Consider the following 19,383-nt stretch of genomic DNA (forward strand, 5'->3'; position numbering starts at 1 on the left):
GGGAGTAGAGATGGGGAATACAAGTGGCATATCAGCATGTCACCCTGAAGAAAGCTACAGTAGGGGTGCCCCTGCAAGCAGACATGGAAGAGCCCACACCAAAAATTACATTTTTGCTTGCCCCACCTTTGTGGAAGGTTGAGAGACCTAAATGAAATAACAAGAGAAGTTACAACTAGAACTGGTGTCATCCCAGATGTTGATTTGGGTCACACATTGCACACAGCCACACAAAAGGTCTGTTCTCATCCCATCAGCTCCAAAGTCACATCAGTAACACCCTTTATTAATATGTCTCAGTGATGAGTGTACTGCTGGCAGCAAGAATTCTTCTCAAGAGTGATGGCATCTATGACCTAATTTTAAAAGCACAGAAAAAATTCAACAGTTCAACATCTCTTTACATTCTCTTCCCAATGGAGACCATTTGCCTCCACTAAAAGGTACAGAAGAGCTTTTCTTATTTATCTTTTGGTAACTGGGCAATATGTGTGGTCTTGCCAAGCAGTGCCAATATCTTGGCAAACCAGTGCCCAGAAACACACGTTGAGATGGTATTAGGGCTGAGGGTTACTATGTTTGTTTTAAGATTTGCAATTTGCAATATTGTCATCTACAGGCAGAGTAGGTGGAGCAGAGGAAAGGCCCCATTGGAGGACTGTCCTCCCTAGCTGTTTTTTTAGTGGCAGATCTTTGTGGGAAACACATTGAATGCTTTTGTGGGCCAGCAGCAAAGAGATTTAGAGAAGCTCAGAATCAGGCAGCAGAAGGGAATGGGTAGTGAGATTGCAGATGTAGCAGTTCCAGATGTACCAGATGCAATGCTAAGAAGACTTGAGGCCAGAAGCCACACCTGAGCAATTTCCATACATCTCCAACACATGAGCTCTGCTGATCTTCCCCAGCACAAGCCAGAAAAAGCAGCTTGGCATTAGACAGACGTGTGAGACAGAGCCATGTGTTGCCTGCATGTGGGCAACCAAAGTGTTGCCCAGGAGAGGAGGTTGTCATTTGTCACAGAAACAGGCAGTGCTCACAGGGAATACCTATCACTACTGGAGCTCAAGAGTCTGGAAGTACTGGAAAGAAGAACTTCCTGGCTCTTTTCCTACAGACATTTCACAGTACCAGGGGAGCAGATACGCTTTATGCAAGAAGAGAGAAGTGACTGATACAATGGTCAATGAATTTTATGCCAGTATCTTATGCTAAGACATCTCTCTGTATATGCTAAAATAAATGAGTTTATTCCAGCAATATACTAACCACATCTGAATGCTTCTTGCTCAAACTCACATACAGAGCTATAAATTAATGAGGACTTTCCAAGAAAACTCCAACCCTCTGTTTTAATAGATTTGGGACAAAACTTTTTAAATGGGCTACAGTCTAGCTTTGTTGACAGCGAATCAGCAGCAAACCCCAGTGAAAGGACACTCCAAGAATCATTTACTAAATACTCTTTATTAATAATCTTTATTAATAGTAATTGCACAAGTGAACACAAGTTTCTGTATTGACACAACATGATGGGATTACATTAACTCGTGGAAGTCCAGTATGGCATGCACAATTCAAGCACAAGGACACTTGTCTGTACTTTTAACACTTTCTAACCTCCATCTCTAGGGAGACAGTTTCAAGGCTAGCTAAAACTTTAACATATATTTAGGTTGTCAAAAATTGGATCTCCAAATCCCTTGCTAACCTTGAAAACATCTGCAAGTTCTGAATAGGATTTTTTCAAGCACGCCATGTTGGAAAATACTGCTCCAACAAAAGTGGTGAGGGCTTTATTCCTGTGTTTAAGAGTTTCACCTGGGGGTTTTCTGTCACATCTCACTTATTTAACACTTTAAAGAGCTGCTTCTAATCATGCAAAGGGATCCCTTAGTAAATGAATCAAAGGAATGAAATTCTGAATTGCCTAGGAAACACGGACAAGCCAACATCCAAAAATGTATCTTCCTGATGACCAGCCCACCCCACAGCTCTCAAGAGAAATCCCCTTCCTGCAACAACCACAACTTTCATCTGCTGAAAGAGATGTCTGCAGCTTCCCTCCAGCTGAACACTTCAGGAATACCACTGTTACCCTATGGAGGAGCATAGCCACCTTCACTTATGTGATATTCCACTCGTGAAAAAGCAGGTGAAGGAATAATAGTCTATAAATGTGCAGCATGGGGGAAAATCATCACTTTGCCAGCCTTCTGGTACATTACACAGCAGCAAGCAAAATTGGAAATAATACTGAAAAGTGGGCAATACCTTGTATTGGGCAATACCTGATGGCTGAGGTGAGAAATCTTTATGCTACCATGAAGGCTGATAGCAGGTAGACAGTGGCAGATTCTGCCCCTGTCGAGCTGATCCTGCAAGGTGAGGGTAGACAGTCAAGGTTTTGAGCATCCCATCTAGGAAGAATTTATACTTTTTCTGATGCACATGCTATGCAATTGCCAGTTCTGACATACGCATAAAGCAACCTGTAGACTCTTAGTGGTTTTCACTTGTAAACATAGATAAACTGAGTAGAGACTTGTGTTCCTATTGTAACTTCTTGTATAATGTAGCATTTTAACAGGAAGATCTACTTTTTAAGTATAATGATTTTGCAAGATCTTCTATTTCCAATTTTAACTAATAATCTTGGCTTTTATAGTAATATAACCAAGCTAACAATAAAATAATTATAACCCAGTTGTGCAATCCCAGTTCACTTCAGGCCTTGGCTGTGCGCCAAGCTCTTCTCTGATTTCAGCAAAATTTATAACTGGTAGAGTTATGAGGATTAAAAGCCCTGATAAATGCCTGCTGTTACCATCACATTCCTCATTCTTGCTGCTGCTTCCTCTCTTGTACAGCAGAGGTCAAGCTCCAAGGCACCACCATCCCTTGGCTCTGTACTTGCTGTATGTTACTGCAGGAGTGTTTTCTACAAAGTGTTGTTCAGCCACATCCGTAATGCAGGGGTAAAGATGAGAACTGAACCCGTCACTGACACCACCAGAAATAACCACAGGAAGATCCGATCCAGGACTTGAGCTACAAATTTCCAGTCTTGTACAACCTGGGAGGGACAGAGGGAGGATAAATATAAATAGCAACAAGCCTGATAGTGTGTTGATACTGCTACATATATTTCAGCTCCCCAAATCTGGTTTTAAAAGTAGAGGTTTGTAGTATGTGATAGCCTAAAATTAACAGAGATCACCTCTTCAGAACTCATGGCTGCAAATCACTCAACCCCCTAAAACAATTCCATAGTTCTATGCACATGGTGATGAGACTTACTCAGCCTGCACAAAAGCTTTTAGTGCATATTTAGTTAAGTGCATTTATGAAAATCGACCTTGAAGATGGCTTTACAGTGAACTGTATTTCTTTTTACAGATCTGCATTTCTCTCTAAGTGCCAGGATGAGACTCTGGCACATCACTTGGGCACAGGCATTGATTCCAGTACAAGCAGTACGATTTAGTTGTGTTTGCTTAAGTGATTTGTTGACTCAGATTGGGTAAACTGAGGAGGGGAATTTTGAATTGTGAGTGCCGGCACAACTATGCACATGTAAAAGTGATATTTATTAAGGTAAATAAATAGCACTTTTAATTCTCCTTTTTATTAAAATTATTACAATTTCAAACAAGATTCAGTCATGAAAAAGTATGTGTTCACACACTGCATGATTGATTTACTGCTCTTCTTTCTGCTGTAGTCCTCTCAGCACAGTTTGAACAAAGCCCAGGCTCTTGCCAGGAGGGTGCTAACAAAAGTTTTTCCGAATGCTGCCACTGCATTGCTCTGCTGTCCTACCATTGCATGAGCTGCATTGTTTGCAAACACAGTAATTTGCACTTTTAAAAGCCAGGAGGCTCATTGAGAGGTGAAGGATAGTAGCTGGGAGCTAATCTAAACAGGTGCTAGTGAAAATCTAGAAGACCTGCAGTCAAAACAGAGCAGCTATGCAGTTCAACAGTATGTGCTGGGAGGACAGGACTGACACCTGGCAAATGCCATAGAGCTTGCCCATGTGAAAGTGTGAAAGTTACATTTTTTTAGCATATCACAGTTTAGAGGCTTCCAGATTTATGTGTATCTCAAACTTACAGAGCACAAAGTTATTAAAATAACCCCAAACCAGGAATTCTACAGCAGAGGCTCCTGGAATCTCTTGCATCTGTGAAGAGCAGGGACTCTCACAGAACAACTTCTCCTTGAAGCTATGCGTTGCCTCAAAAAATATATTATTTACCAAGGTCTGAGGAAGAATACATGTCAGAGGAGAGCAGGAGGAAGAGGCAAAGAGAAAAGCATGAGGAAAAAGAAAGAGTTTGGAAGCCATTGCTGTTAAGGAAATGCTCTCCCTCTACCTACCTGTCTGATGAAATGCTCCTTTTTAACGTGCCTGGAAATGTACCGAATGGAGTCAGCTGCCTTTTCCAGAAAGGCAATAACAATTTTTTCTCCGTCTTTTGCTTGCTTGTACTTCTGCTTGCCCAGAAACTTTGATTTTGAGGTGGTTCCCTTTTCTTCAGTCTCTGAGAACGAGTAGCGATCTACATGGCCCTTCATGCAGAGCAGACGAGGCAACTTGTGGAGAAAGAGCCTTTTAACCCAGGGAGCCATGGGGTGGTAAGTGGCTGAGGATCGGTGGTGGACATTGATAACAAACACAGTCACGATGATGGAGAGGGTCACAAAGATCATGATGAAGAGCAGATACTCACCGATCAGAGGGATGACTTTGGAAGAAGAAGGGATTATTTCCTCAATCACTAAAAGGAAAACAGTGAGGGAGACTAGAACTGATGTCGACAATGAAAGCTTTTCTCCTTCATCTGAAGGTAGGTAAAACACCAGGACAGTTAGAAAAGACAAGCCCAGGCAAGGGATTATTAAGAAAAGAGTGTAAAACAGTGGAAGACGCCTCAACACAAAGGAGTAAGTGACAAATGGGTAAGAGTACAGCCCATCCCTCCTGTTGCCTTTCATACCTTTGGCATTTAAGATCTCCCACTCCCCATTATCAAAGAAGTCTTTCCTGTCTACATTTTCATCCACTAAAATCAAGTCCACCATATTGCCATCGTATGTCCACGACCCAAACTTCATGGAGCAGTTCTGCCTGTCGAAGGGGAAGAAGGTCACATCCATTGTGCAGGAGCTCTTATAACTGGCCGGTGGTGTCCAGGTCACCACTCCATTGTACTTCACTATGGCTTTGGTCATCAGGGATCCCTCAAAACGTCCGTCAGCACTGGGAGTTGGACAGGAAGAAACAGTACCACGTTCAGGACTGTGTTTGGCCCAGTCCTACCCCATTTCAGCTCTGCTTTCTATCCCTCACCTGAAGTACAAGGTGCACAACATTCATACTGCCTAAAGAAGCAGCTGTCTGACAGCACACACAAGCCTCACCGTAGCTGACATGCCTTGTCAAATCTCTTGCCTAAACTCAGAGCCAGGAGCCACACTACTCACTTTTCAAACAAAACAATGTCTGGAAGCCACAGAGACTCAGAGGGGACACGGATAGCAGTGATCCCACCATATTCATCTGGATTCCAGGAGAGTTTGTGGTCGATCCATTCCTGTAACAAAACAGCAGAGTCCTCTGCCCACTCACATGCAGCACACCCTGCATGTGCCTCGACCACTGCATGCACAGCACAGTGGGCACAGCCTGGTCCAATGTGCTCAGCTGCAGAGAGAGTGCCAGATGGGCATGGCTGGGAGGTGTTAATGCCCACAAGCACTGTCCTCCAGACACAGGTGAGACCCAAGAACCCATCCCTAGGCTGGCCACCTCAGGGCCAGCACTCCTGGAGAGCACTTGACTCTCACTTCACTCACCACCCTGCACAGCCCACCTGAGAGCAGTGTAGAAGGAAAGAGCCACTTCCCTTCAGTGCAGCAGCTTTCCTTCCCTCTGAGAACCAGCCCAAGTTGGTATTGGCTGGCACAGACCCCATGGACCCTAGGAGGTGGACACCTAGCACTCAAACTAGTAGAGGTGGCCTTAATTCACTTTTCAGTCAAGACCTGACTTTTTTCAGTGAAAGAAGTACAACACCTAATATCAGTACACCATCCTTGCAGAAACCAGTAAGTTGATCTTTCATCAGAAAGATCTGCAGACTATTGCAGCAAAAACAATATGGTGCTATTGTAAAGTAATTGGTTACAAAGAGAGAGTACTCTCAATTTCATCATGCTGAACTTAGAACTATTTTTGTCTCATTTTTTGGATTTTCCAATAGGGAGATCATAACAAAGTGGCTCCAACAACCTGGAGATTTTCACAGAAAAGCAATGGAAAATCAGCTCTCTGATCCTTGTTCATTATTTATGAGGATATTCATTTGTCCACAGAAATAGCAGCAATGTGATGCAAGAGCTGTAGACTGTGGTCAATACCAAGTGGAAGATGAACAAGTTTCCATTAAGCTACAGCACTAAGAGATCTCCAGGGATGTGGAGGTCTCAGCCTTCACCGGGCAATTTCCTCCATGAACCAAAAAAAGGAATATTGTCTATCAATTCTCCATATTGTTCCCTTCTTATTTCTTTGATTCCACATGCTTTTCACAGCTGTACCTAGAGACATTTGTTATTGTGAGAAAGACAGGAGAGGAGAGGAGAGGAGAGGAGAGGAGAGGAGAGGAGAGGAGAGAGGAGAGGACGAGGAGGAGGAGAGGAGAGGAGAGGAGAGGAGAGGAGAGGAGAGGAGAGGAGAGGGAGGAGAGGAGAGGAGGAGAGGAGGAGGAGAGGAGAGGAGAGGAAGAGAGAGATGAGGAGAGGAGGACGAGGAGAGGAGAGGAGAGGAGAGGAGAGGAGAGGAGAGGGAGAGGAGGAGAGGAGAGGAGAGGAGAGGAGAGGAGAGGAGAGGAGAGGAGGAGGAGAGCGAGGAGAGGAGAGGAGGCGAGGAGAGGAGAGGAGAGGAGAGGAGAGGAGAGGAGAGGAGGAGAGGAGAGGAGACGGAGAGGAGAGGAGAGGAGGAGGAGAGGAGAGGAGAGGAGAGGAGAGGAGAGGAGAGGAGAGGAGAGGAGAGGAGAGGAGAGGAGAGGAGAGGAGAGGAGAGGCGAGGAGGAGAGGAGAGGAGAGGAGAGGAGAGGAGAGGAGAGGAGAGGAGATTTGGAGAGGAGAGGAGAGGGGATGAGGAGAGGAGAGGAGAGGAGAGGAGAGGAGATGAGGAGAGGAGAGGAAGGAGGAGAGGAGAGGGAGGAGGAGAGGATGGTGATGGGGAGGAGATGGAGAGGAGAGGAGAGAGAGGAGAGGATGAGGAGAGGAGAGGAGGGAGAGGAGGAGAGGAGAGGAGAGGAGAGGAGAGAGAGGGAGGAGAGGAGGGAGGAGAGGAGAGGAGAGGAGAGGAGAGGAGAGGAGAGGAGAGGAGAGGAGAGGAGAGGAGAGGAGAGGAGAGGAGAGGAGAGGAGAGGAGAGGCGAGGAGAGGAGAGGAGAGAGAGGAGAGGAGAGGAGAGGAGAGGAGAGGAGAGGAGAGAGAGGAGAGGAGAGGAGAAGGGCTATTGCTGCTCGCAGCCTCAACATCAGGGACAGAGAATGCCACTTTCAGCATTAAGTTTTCTCTGAGGATGGGTGTCTGAGAGATGTCTCCGGCAGCCTAGGCTTTTAAGTGGTCTCAGTCTCACCTACGTCCTGGACATTTCCTTAGTAGTTATAATGGGGCTCAGGCTGGAAACATACATCATGCAAGGGACAGTCAGGGCTGAGAAGCAACCAACACAGTTATCTTGTAGGCTTCACTAACACAAATACCCTGTGAGCCACCTAGAGAGAGAATCATGCCTCTGGAGCTGAATTGCAGCACCCCTTGGCCAGGGTTATTTGCTCCATCTGCAATACTCCTTGCTTTCCCCCGGCCCTGCGTTGATTTCTCTCCCAGATAAAGTGCGCTTTCATGTCTGCAAGGCAAATGGTTGTGTGTTCTTACTAGAGCAGAAAATAGGCTGTGTGCAGACTTTGAAGATGAGCAGTTAAAAACAGGAATCTCCCTGTAGGCTAGGCTGACACAAACTGTAGCAGGAGATGCATAAGGCTCCTTCCTACCTTCTCCCTTTCTTCTGAGCTGCTCCAGACACTACAAACACTCTCTCCTTCCACCGTTTCTGCCAAATTCCCATATCTGTGTCATCATTGAAGGGTTTAACCCACCACCAGTGGAACAAAAACACTGGATCTAGATTTGTGAGCCTTGCTAATAGACCCCATAGCTGACCTGAATCCAAACACTTTCTCAGAAACCACTAAAGGTTACTCTGAACCTCGTGTATCAGCCTGCTGGTGCATCAAGTGCTATCATCTTGAGCATTGGGATATTTGAAGTTAACAAAAAAAAAAATTGTTTGTGTTTAAACTTTGCTTATTCAAGCAAATTAACACTCCTGCTGAGAAACTATGAAGGTGATCAGAAGCAATCAGCATGGATTCACTAAAAGTAAATCATGCTTGACCAACCCGATGGCCTTCTATGATTAAACAACTCCCTGAGTGGACAATGGAAGAGCAGTGGATATTGCCTACCTTGACCACAGCAAGGCTTTCAACACTGTCTCTCACCCACCATCCTCGTAGGCAAACTCAAGATGTTTGAATCAGATGAGTGGAAAGTGAGAGGGATAGAGACCTGGCTGAGCAGCAGATCCCAGAGCACTCCAATCAATGGCACAGGGTTGAGTTGGAGGTCTGTCACTGGTGATGTGCCCCAAGGTTCCATACTGGGCCCAGTGCTGTTAACCTTATTCACCAGTGGCTTGGATGAAGGGACAGATGCCTCCTCAGCAAGTTCCCTGATGACACAAAGTTCAGAGGAGTGGCCAATGCCCCAGAGGGCTGTGCAGCCCTTCAGTGAGACCACAACAGCTGGAGGGATGGGAGGAGAAGAAACATCTGAAATTCAGCAGAGGCAAGTGCAGGGTCCTGGGCCTGGGGAGGAACAACCCAGGCACCAGCACAGGCTGGGGGTGACCTGCTGAAAGCAGTTCTGAGGAGAAGGACCTGGGGGTCCTGGTGGACAACAAGCTGTCCCTGAGCCAGCAGAGTGTCCTGGGGACCAAGAGACCAACGGGATCCTGGGGTGCATTAGGAAGAGCATTGCCTGCAGGTCGAGAGAGGTGATCCTGCCCCTCTGCTGTGTCCTGGAGAGGCACATCTGGAGTGCTGTGTCCAGTTCTGGGCTCCTCAGGACAGGAGAGACAGGGAGCTCTTGGAGCAGGTCCAGTGGAAGGGGACAAAGATGATGAGGGGACTGAAGCACCTCTTCTACTAGGAAAGGTTGAGGGAGCTGGATCTACATGAACACACAACTTCCACAGCAGGACACCTGGATCAGGCACAGGTATTTAGTGCTCAGCCTGAACTCCTGAGGGCACTTATACATGTGAAAATCACAACCTGTGCCTCATTTGCCACTCCCTTTGATTACCTGGGGCCTTGATGATCTCAGCCCATCAGATGGAGAAGCGGTATTAGAAACAGTAACAACTCAAGAGAGCCCAGCTCCGGGAAATCACAGCACTGAGTTTCCCTGAGGAGCTGCGCTGGCTAAAATTGGGGATTCTACAGGTTTCCAGAGAAATCAGTGTGTCTACAGGGCTTGGACCTGCAGGTGAAGGTGGGTGCTACAGCCTGCAAGGAGTGTGGGTTGGAATGGGGAGAGGATGGATGAGGGCAGATGAGGGTCCTTTACAGGAAGGCTCTGCTGTCTGCCAAGGTGGATACGCAGAGAAAGGCAGCCAGGATGTGGCCTTGTGCACAAAAGGGACTCTACAACTGCAGCTGAAGGTGTGGGAATTGTAGTACTGCAGATAATTCAGGGCAGGTTCCCAGCAGCTGCATTTGGATCAGGGAGGAATTTCTATAGCAAAATGGGAAAATCCTGTCTTCCCCACAGCAAGGGCAAGTCTGAGCTTTTCCCTCTTCAAGGGAGAGATCATCTTGACACACCATATTCATACTGGTTTTAGGGGTCTTTCTCCAGTCAGAATCTGACAACTTACTGCGGGAGTACAGGACCCAGACTGAGACAAAAAATGAGTAAAAAATTTCTCATCCACCAGCCTAGCAACTCCAAGAATCTTTCTCCATGGCATGATTTCAAGTACGGTTTGTTTTTTATGTCCTCAGCCTGGGATCACCTGACATCTTTACAGATACTCACAAGGCTGAGAGACTTAAAATAATTGTCACAAGGTCAGTAAACTGGTGCAATGTAACCTAAACCAAAAACAGTGTTCTTCAGGAGAGAAGAAGAGAAAGGAGACCTAACAATTCAACTTGCATATTTCCTTGCATATGTAAATCACTGTCAGTTCCAGAAGCAATTATGATAGAGAGATCTGATTCATTAGCTACAGCTTTTAATGGGAGAAGGTCTGTGGTGTGTGTACCACACTGGCCTCTTCTTTCATTTACATGCTGAGGAATGAAGAAATCTATCCGAGGCATCAGTCTTGGCTTAGACAAGGGAGACAGTGCTTGTGTGACCTCTAAATCTGAGACAGGATAGTCCCTCAGGGCCCATACCATATCCCAGGGATAGCCACTGCAGCACCAGCTGTGTCACTTCCCTGAAGTACAGCTGGCATGAGCACACAGCTGGGGTGCAGGTCAGGAGACAAGTGCACCCTCTGTCCTAAAGGCTGACCTGCCTGCCCTTCTGTCTCTACATTTCCTGATGTGAGAAGAGTGAAGTACAAACTTCAGGGTAGGTATCTTGGTGCTGGCCACTCAGCATCACAAAAAGGAGTGGATGGCACAGCAGGTGGCAGGCTGAGATGGCTACTCAGCTCAGCAGTTCCACGTGGGGAAAGGGAGGTCTGATGTGGTCTGATTTACCTGTTTCAGCCACACGTTGGTTGTCATCAGCTGGTTCTTCTCATCCTAGAGTGACACAAAGAAGAGAAGATTGCAATACCAAAGCAGTCATTAGAAACAGACCCTGTGCCTGCCAAGTCCAACCCTGTGCAGAGACCAGGAAATCCCTGTTGACCTGTTCCCCCATGGGCTTGAGCTCTTCAGTCACTGCTGAGGAAAACTGACTGACTTTCTAGGTGCTGTTCCTGCTATGGCTGGGAGCCCCTGAGGCTGGAAAACTGAGGTCTGGCATTTCACAGGAGCTCAAAGGAATCATATGCCAAAGACCCAGGGTGTGGCAGGGCTCAGCCAGCCAGTGGTGTCAGGTCACACATGGTTGTGGGCTCACAGCATGGCTCATCTCTCAGCACTGCTCGGCCTGGAGTGAGTTTGGAAAGATACAAGCTGAAACCTTGTCCTAAATATGGGAATAAAGCACAAAATTAGAGAGTGCCTTCCACAGCACAAGGAGACATTACCAGATGCTTGGGGATGTAAGGAACACACTGTTGTGTGGGTACCTCTGGGCAAATTCCACTGTGCATTGCAGTAGAAAGAAAAGGGAAAATTTCCACATGGCCAGAAACACTGGATAATCTATTTTGCCTCTAGAGTTTTATCTTAGTGACCAGCTGGGTTAAGACTTGAGCTACTTTTGGCCTCAATGCAAGCTTGCTTGGAGTGAATAATGTGCAACCAGCTCTGACACTTTCTCAGTCCTCTCCTTTAGCTGTCTTGTCATTAAATTGCAACATAGATGTCAAGGACTATCTGGCATGGGTCATTTGATTAAAACTTTATGGAAATTAGGCCTTACTCCCTGAGACCAGCAGGGAAAAAAGGACTTTCAGGTTTCCTTCAAAACAAATGAGACCTGCAGTCCATACTGGGGGTGGGGGGAAGAAGGTCCTATCACCAGCACCATTTCACGCTCAGTGTTTTGCTGCCCAATTATCACTGTGCATTTCTTGTGTCAGGAGGCAAAAGCTAATCACATTACCAGTCCTCCCAGGTGGAGGCATAACTATCTTTATGGAAGTGGTGTTTTAGTAGCATAACACTTACCACATCCACAAGCTGTGATATCTTTAACCCAAAAAGGACTTTGATGGTGTCATTGGAGTTTTCCACAGGGCGGACCCATTTCTGATAGCCTTCAAATAAGTTCTTAAGGAGTGCATCCTCATTTTCAGCAATGGAACTGAAGGCATCCACATCTGGAAGAGAGCAACACTGAGTGCAGGCATTGCCAGAAAGCAGATATGGAGAATGCAATGATGTGAAGAAGTGAGGCAGAGCAATGATGTGAGAAAAACTCACATCTGGGCAGGACTTGTACAGCAGATTCTGCAGGAATTCAGATGCACAGACTCTCAGCAGAACCAGGGCAAGTGAATGGAAAGGCAAGATAACCCAAGTCCAACTCACATTAAAAAAAATCATCAGACCAGAGCAGTGATGACTTTGTAGTAGGTTTGTGTTTCCTATAGCCCTTTTGCCAAAGCAAAAAGAGCCCACATGGCAGTAGGAGCTCGATGATGCAGCCAGGGCTAGATCTGTCAGGCAAGCATAGAGCCATCATTGTCTGTATCTGCCCGACTTGTGACTCCCACAATCACCAACATCATGCTCCCTTTTCACCTTGTAACCAAGAAGGGCTAAGGGCAGTTCAGACCCTCCATCCTTTCCCAAACTTCAGCCCCACTCCCTGTGACAGTGAGGTTCTGACATGACCTGCATCTCTTCTCTTGTGCACATACACAGCAACCTTGGATGAGAAGGATTTTAGCTCTCTTCAAAGCCACCATGGAGGAAAAAAGACTGGCCCCACACAGCAGGGATCACAGCCAGTCTTGCTGTGTCTGCAGTCAAAAGGGACCTCACAGGACTCTGTCCAGGCCCCAGCTTGTGCCCTGCTAACACCAGGGTGAGCAGAACATCAGTGCCTGGATTGCCAAGCATTAGTTGCAGGAGGGGTCTACAGGCAGAGGGTCATGGCCCGTGGATGGTGCCACAACCTGACAGTGGGAGAGCCCTGGAGGGCACAGTCAAATGCACACACAGTGTGCATCAATGCTCAGAGTTAAGGCAGCCCCCAGCAGAGTCCCTGTGCACATGAAGAGAAAGGGCATTCAAACCCAGCAGCCTCTCCAGGGAGAAAAATGGAGGCAGAGGATCATGCTCTGCCTCTGCATGGAGGAAAGGATGTGACCACAGACCACTATCTCTGCCCATGTCCTCCTCCCCAGCAGCTACTGCCCACCTCCTGGGCACAACAGGCTGTGCAGCCTCCTCCACCTTGGTCAGGGTCTCTCTGAGGATGCAGACAGGGCTAGGCTGGCAGCAAGCAAGAGGAAGAACTGCCCAAAGCAAAAACCTGCTCTCATAGCAGAGCTTTCCATGGGACAAAATCATTCTTCAATGCTGTCCAGATCCTCTCAGGATAGCACAAGGTCCAAGCAACACTGACATTCTTCACTTCCAGCCATAAACTCTGAAACCTAGTGCTTGCACACACAGGATAACAACTTTACTGTCAGATGTTCTAGCACAAGGTGTGTTTGTTCTCTGTAGGTGGAACACACGTGTGGTGGGGTTACCAATCCCTGGGCAGGTAGAGGGAGCTTTCACACTCATTTCCACCTGCTCCATCCCACAGCCAGCACAGCTCATGAAGCTGTCAGCACAGTTTATAGCGGTCCTGTGGCCACACTCAGTCTTGTCACTTTGTCACAAGCTCTTGAGGTCTGCTATTTCCACAAATGCCCCTTCTGCTTTATTTGCAGGCTTTATTCTCATGCCAGAGCTGACCCCAACATCAGCACAGCAAATGAAGGACGGAGTCTGCAGTCTGTCCTACGAAACTAGATCGGCTTCCCAAACAGGGCAGATGGGTATTGCATCTGCAACCAAAGGAAGGGAAAGAACACATTTCTGCCTCCTCACTACCCACAACCTCAGAGGTTCAGCTCCCTGAGATATGAATCTTCACAGAGATACTATCTCCTAGACATTTCACTTTGCCTTTAGGAGATTCATGAGGGTGTACGGTTGTTAAAAACAGGAAATCTAGCAGAAAAGCCATTGAATAGAAAAATCCATAGCCCCAAAATATGCAGGATCAAAACAAGGTCTGTCTTAATGCCATAATACACTGCTCTGTTTTTATTTGAGTATGACATCCTGCAGACATACATGCAGCCACACACGCTGTGTCCATGGATGTGTAAGACCTCCCTCAAAAGAATATAGTGCCATTTCACAGCTCATATCTCACATAAAGTTCAGGTAGTGAATGCTCCAAGTAGGTATAGAAGACAAAAAGCCGGTAAAGCTGGGTTTGGGGATGGATATGTTGAATCTCATTTCTGAGGCAGCTACAAAAAGGTGAAAAAGACTTGAGGACTCTCACAAAGAAGAAATTCAGAAGGAAGAAGATTGATGTCTCTGTAAGACAGGCAGTACTTGCACAAAAACAGTTTAAAAGCAGAAGTTATTAATGAGAAATAAGAAATATCATGTGGGAAGATAACCTAACAGTTCCTTTCACCAAGGTCCCCACTTTATGATTAAGATAAAACCACAGAGAAAACATTGAACAAAGTAGCACTGCCTTTGAAAAAAAACAGAGAAGCAGCCATAGGACAGATGCATCCCTGAATCTACCCTATGATGCACTGAGAGGCAAAAACTGGGGAGCCCAGTCAGGTTAACGTGTTCAGGCACTCAAGCACTGCATGTCATCTCCCCCCCTGCACCAGGTTCTTGTCTCTCTCTGTGATCTGTCCAAGTAGCAGCTCCCCACAGGTGCAGAACACGGGCAGAAAGTCTGCTAAACAAATGTGCAGAACAAGACACTTAGCCTTTCATCAGTTTGCCTGAAGCATTTAAGTTTTTCTCTTGGTGATAGAAGCTCTCCCTTAATTCCCTTTAGCAGCCAAAAGTTGAGTTTAGGATTTTCTGTTAATTTCTAGCCAGCAATTGCCCCACCACCAGTTATTAAAATCTGGTAGTCAGACTGACCGTGGTTGCAATACAAAGGCAGCAACTGATACAACCCTCTTCTACTACTCACACAGTATTTAAAGGATGACCAAGGGAAGCCAGCATTCACCAGAAAGCAGCCAGTACCCCAGAAAATAGCAGCTAACTGGCCAGCAGAAAAAAAAACTTGAACACCTGCAGCTCAGCTTGGAAGAAGAAGAAGAAATGACACCTACCTGAGCGGCTCAGGCACAGCACAAGGAGCACCAGGCAAAGCATGGGCACCACCGTGGCTTTTCCTTTAAATCTGATCTTCTGTTTTCATAAGCAAATCGGTCTCATCTCTGTAAGGAACTAAAACAATCTAGCTAAAAAATCAAAGACAGTTGAGTCTGCAAGGCAAGGCAGCACTTTTCCAGCCTTATCTTGCCCTCATTATGACGCTTGGCAAATCACACTTCATTGATTTTCAGTCAGCTGTCACATCCTGTAAGCCTTAAACAGAGCTCTGGGTCCTAAACCCTGACTGATCTCTTTGTGGCAGCATTTAGGTGGTTACAAGCACTGCAGCCTAGGAGTATGCAAGTCTTTCAAGGAGGTAAATTATCTTTTATTACACTGCTAATTACAGCTGGTGAAAAAAAAAAAACAGGCTGCAGTTCAGACCCAAGGATAAATCAGATGCCTTAAAGATTATCTCTTTGCTCCAGCTGTATTGGTTGATCCAATAATAGAAGCAGACTCCCTACAGACCCAACTTAGCTTATTCATTTTTCATGCTACACTTGCTTTTCTGGAGCTGTAAAATGGATTTAGGGGGGAAAAAAATCCCAGTAAGATGTAAGTGGGAAAACTATGCTGATTTCTAAATTTATATTTCATACACAAAACATCACAGACAGCAGCACAGAAATGCTTGCACAATACTATCCACTGACACATCTTAACAGAGCATGTTGCCTGGGGGTCTTGTGTTCAGCACTGGGAGTGAGGATTACTTAGCCAGTTCCTCTGCAGTCAGACCTCTGTCAATCCTCTCCAGTGACACCTTCCACAAGGCTCCTTTCAGAAACCACCAGAAATTGCTGATAATCAAAAGGGATGCAGGTTTCTCTTTTCCATCCCCCTGACACTCCTCTGCTGAAGGATACCAGGGTCTTCTCTGTTTTCTTCTCAGATGAGAGTTATTTTGCCATATCTCTCCAAAGAGCAAGTTTTCTCCTGAACTTCTCAAGTTCAAGGAAGAGGCATGCAAAATTCTTTTAGCTTGTCTCCAGACACAAAACTCTTCCTGCTGTGATTATTTCTTGCTAGCTATTCAATTGCTTGCTGACTTTTGTATGGGAAACCTGGTACACTTCTTGCAGTGGCCCAGATTTTGGTACAGTCACAAGATTTGTGATTCAGATTTGCCTTATCTAAGGTCCTCACAGAGGACTGATAACTGGCAGCTGTAATCTTATCAGATTATTCAGCTTCCTGTAATGAAAAAGTTGCCATTTAAGTGTGGTTCAAAATCACATTGCTGCTGCAAGCAACATTTTTGTCCTGCCAACTTATTCATGCTTCTGTGGCCTTGCAGCCTACTTCATCCTTAGCTCTCAGGCAGGCCACTGGCAGCAACTTTACCCACTACTGTGCTACACACAAGAAACCTGCAAGGGCCCCTGCTAGTTCCTCAGCTCTGCCCCTGGTTCCCCCAGCAGCACTGGAGGAGCAGCTGGCTTCTTCTGCACCTTTCCTCATTTCAGATGCAGAAAGCCATGCAAGAACAAGAGTGCTACCAAAAGACCATCTTCAATGAAGAGTACTTTCAACCCCAGCTGCTGTAACTTCTCCATTTCCCTATTGGATTGACGGGCACAAGAACAGAGCTGCCTGAGGTACATAGGAAAGCTCCTTTTTTAATGCTGTCTTCAAGAGAACAACAGTCATTTGGCTAGAGTGGCAGGGACAGACAGCACCACAGTCTGCCACAAAACTGAGTGGGAACTAAACATAATCATTCTGTCTGACACAATTTTTTCTGCAACCAAATTAGCCTTTAAAGTGCTCTCTGCAGATTACCCCATACTTTCCATCACGTTTGTGATTCTGTACAGGAATAGGCACCCCCAGACATCATCCATAACTTCACTTCATGACTGCAAACCCCAGTCTTTGCCCATTGACACCTCTGATTTTAGTTGCTGCCTGAGATTGCACTCAGGCATTGCTCTGTTAGACAATATGAGAGATGTTTGTTTTTCACAGTGCTTTAACATTCTGCCTTGTGGCAATTGAGTTAATTTATTATCTGCCTATAGGAATATGCTTATTGCTGCTTCATGATAGTTGCTTGGAGGGAAATATGAAGTAAGTAAGCTACCATTTTTATGCCCTATTACACTGCCTATACTCTGACAAGAAGTAAGGATCAGGTCTGCCTGGTCATTGGCTTCCAGAGTTACCAGACAGCCAGAGGAGAGTACTGGAGAAAAATTCTGTTTATTTGCTGCTTTCTGTTCACAAGTCTTTACTCAGATGTGCACTCCAACATTTTGGAAAGGAGGGTATGCATGAGTACCCCATTTTGCCAGACAGGCCATGAAGCATGAGGTGCATCCACCCCGAGATAGCAAATTAATTATTGCTATTAAGCAGAACTCTGCTTGTGGCAGTACTTGAGTGGCTATTCTCTGTTGAGAAAATGTCTTCGCTTTTCCACAGGTTTCACCACATTTGTAACTAATATGAGGCTGCAGTTCTGGGCTGCAAAGAGCCAGGTACTGTCTGGGCACAAGCAACAGTAGCTGGGAGCTGGAGTTGGGCCTCACCTTCTAGGCAGCAAAAATACCAAGGAAGGAAAAAAAAAAACCAACAAAAACAAAACAAAAACAAAAACAAAAACAAAAACAAAAACAAAAACAACCCCCAAAACAACAAAAAAACCAAACAAACAAAAAAAAAAAACAAAGAAAGAAAGAGAAATCTATCTAAAAGCACAAATTAATCAGTTTGCATCCACATGGTTAATACTAGCAGCAATTGAAAACTTGAGGTTATGAAGGACAGTCCTAAGCCATGTTACCTGAAGGCATCATGCAGTCCAGCATGGAAAACAGATTCCAGGGGAAGGTGACAGTGCTGGCTGGCAATTAGAGGGTGAGAAACTTGAACTAAAATTAGAAGGATAGTGAAGAAGAAGGGCATAGATGGGAGGTGCTCTGAACCAGAACTGTGAGGCTTTGTTCCCAAAACCCAGAGCCGAAGCAGAGTTTGCCATACCCCTAGGTTTGTCAGCTCCAGAAAGGAGAAAAGAGAGGAACAAGAGACACTCTTCAGGTAGACATGTTTTCTCCCTCCCAAACCATTTCAGCTTCCCTGGTCCCTGTAGGTGATATGGCAGAAGCCAAGGAATGGCACACCTGCAGTGCCAGGACTCGTGATGGAGCCGGGCTCTCCAGAGCTCCCAAGGGAGGATTTAATCCATCTTGTACCATTAGGCATGAAACTGGAAGCCAGAGGATGAACACCTGCCTTTAGGAGGTGAGGGACACTTTCTGGAACAAAATGGAGTGGGAAAGGGCAGAACTCCAGGAATCTCATCTTTGCCCTGGCACTTCTGAGATCCTTTCTGACCTCAATTCTGGTCAGCAGCAAGCACCTCTCGTCACTAGCAGCTTCTCAAAACGCCCATCTCCACTGGGCAAGAACAGAGCTGTTTTTAGCCAGCTCACCAGCAATTTTTGCAGCACCAGACATTTCCATGTGCCAGATGGAACAGCCAACCATCCACCTGTCCATACACCCTGTCTGCTCTCCCCCCAACACCCTCCTCCTTCTTTCTCTCGGCTTGCTTGCCGGCCCCACCAAGTAAACCCCACTCAGCCTCTCCCGGGCTGCCTTTCCGCCCTAATCCATCCCTCCCGCCCCGCACGCCCGTTTCAGCCGGAGCTGGCCGCGCTCCCAGCCGAGTCCCAGCTCCCCGCCGTGGCTGGACGCTGGCAGCGCAGGCGGCACCGGGAGCTCTGCTCGGGACACAGCGGCACGGGAAGGGCTCGGAACCCCGGCATGACAACCCACGCCGAGGAACACGCAGCCACTCAGCACGGCAGGCTCAGAAAGGGCTGATGGAGGAGCCTGCCTGGGCTGAACTCCTCCGAGTTGCACCCACGCAGTTGTTTCAGTGATCAGGCTCTGCAAGTACCGGGACAAGGTTTTGCAGAATAGCAGCCATTTCAGTCCTTGGTTTCCTTGGCACCCTCTTGCCATGAGGAAGCCCGCCCTGCCCTCCTTCCCTTTTCTATAACATCCGTGTGAATGCAGACTCGAGACTGAGTCCCTGCGCCTTCTGACAGCGCCGAGTCCATGCAACTGGAGCTTGCTGTGAAAACCTCCCAGCGCGTCACCGGGAGCGGGACACGGGTCTTTCCCAGGTGCAGAGGCTCTTCATCACCACATGCACATTAATATTTCTCATAGGTGGTGCATCACCTGCATTAGAATCGTTTTTTCCCTTTTCAGTTCTAACTTTACCGTGA

General features: G+C 46.6%; 1 protein-coding gene across 3 annotated transcripts; it reads right to left on the minus strand.

The window, feature by feature from the left end:
* Positions 1–1,472: 1,472 nt before the first annotated feature.
* CHRNB3 (cholinergic receptor nicotinic beta 3 subunit) lies at positions 1,473–18,654 on the minus strand. Of its 3 annotated transcripts, XM_079331289.1 has the most exons (7): positions 18,580–18,654; positions 15,097–15,214; positions 11,942–12,093; positions 10,859–10,903; positions 5,488–5,597; positions 4,381–5,263; positions 1,473–3,073 (listed from the first exon to the last, which is right to left on the minus strand). In XM_079331289.1, the coding sequence occupies exons 2-7, from the start codon at positions 15,137–15,139 to the stop codon at positions 2,939–2,941; spliced, it is 1,368 nt and encodes a 455-aa protein (XP_079187415.1). In that variant the 5' UTR covers positions 15,140–15,214; positions 18,580–18,654; the 3' UTR covers positions 1,473–2,938. The 3 variants fall into 3 exon arrangements, with proteins under 3 accessions (XP_079187415.1, XP_079187414.1, XP_079187416.1); XM_079331288.1 differs by lacking the exon at positions 15,097–15,214 and having other exon boundaries at positions 18,580–18,643; XM_079331290.1 differs by lacking the exons at positions 15,097–15,214; positions 18,580–18,654 and adding an exon at positions 14,952–14,982.
* Positions 18,655–19,383: the final 729 nt, after the last annotated feature.

This window comes from Erithacus rubecula, assembly GCF_903797595.1.
Source record: "Erithacus rubecula genome assembly, contig: SUPER_Z_unloc_2, whole genome shotgun sequence".
NCBI lineage: Eukaryota > Metazoa > Chordata > Aves > Passeriformes > Muscicapidae > Erithacus > Erithacus rubecula.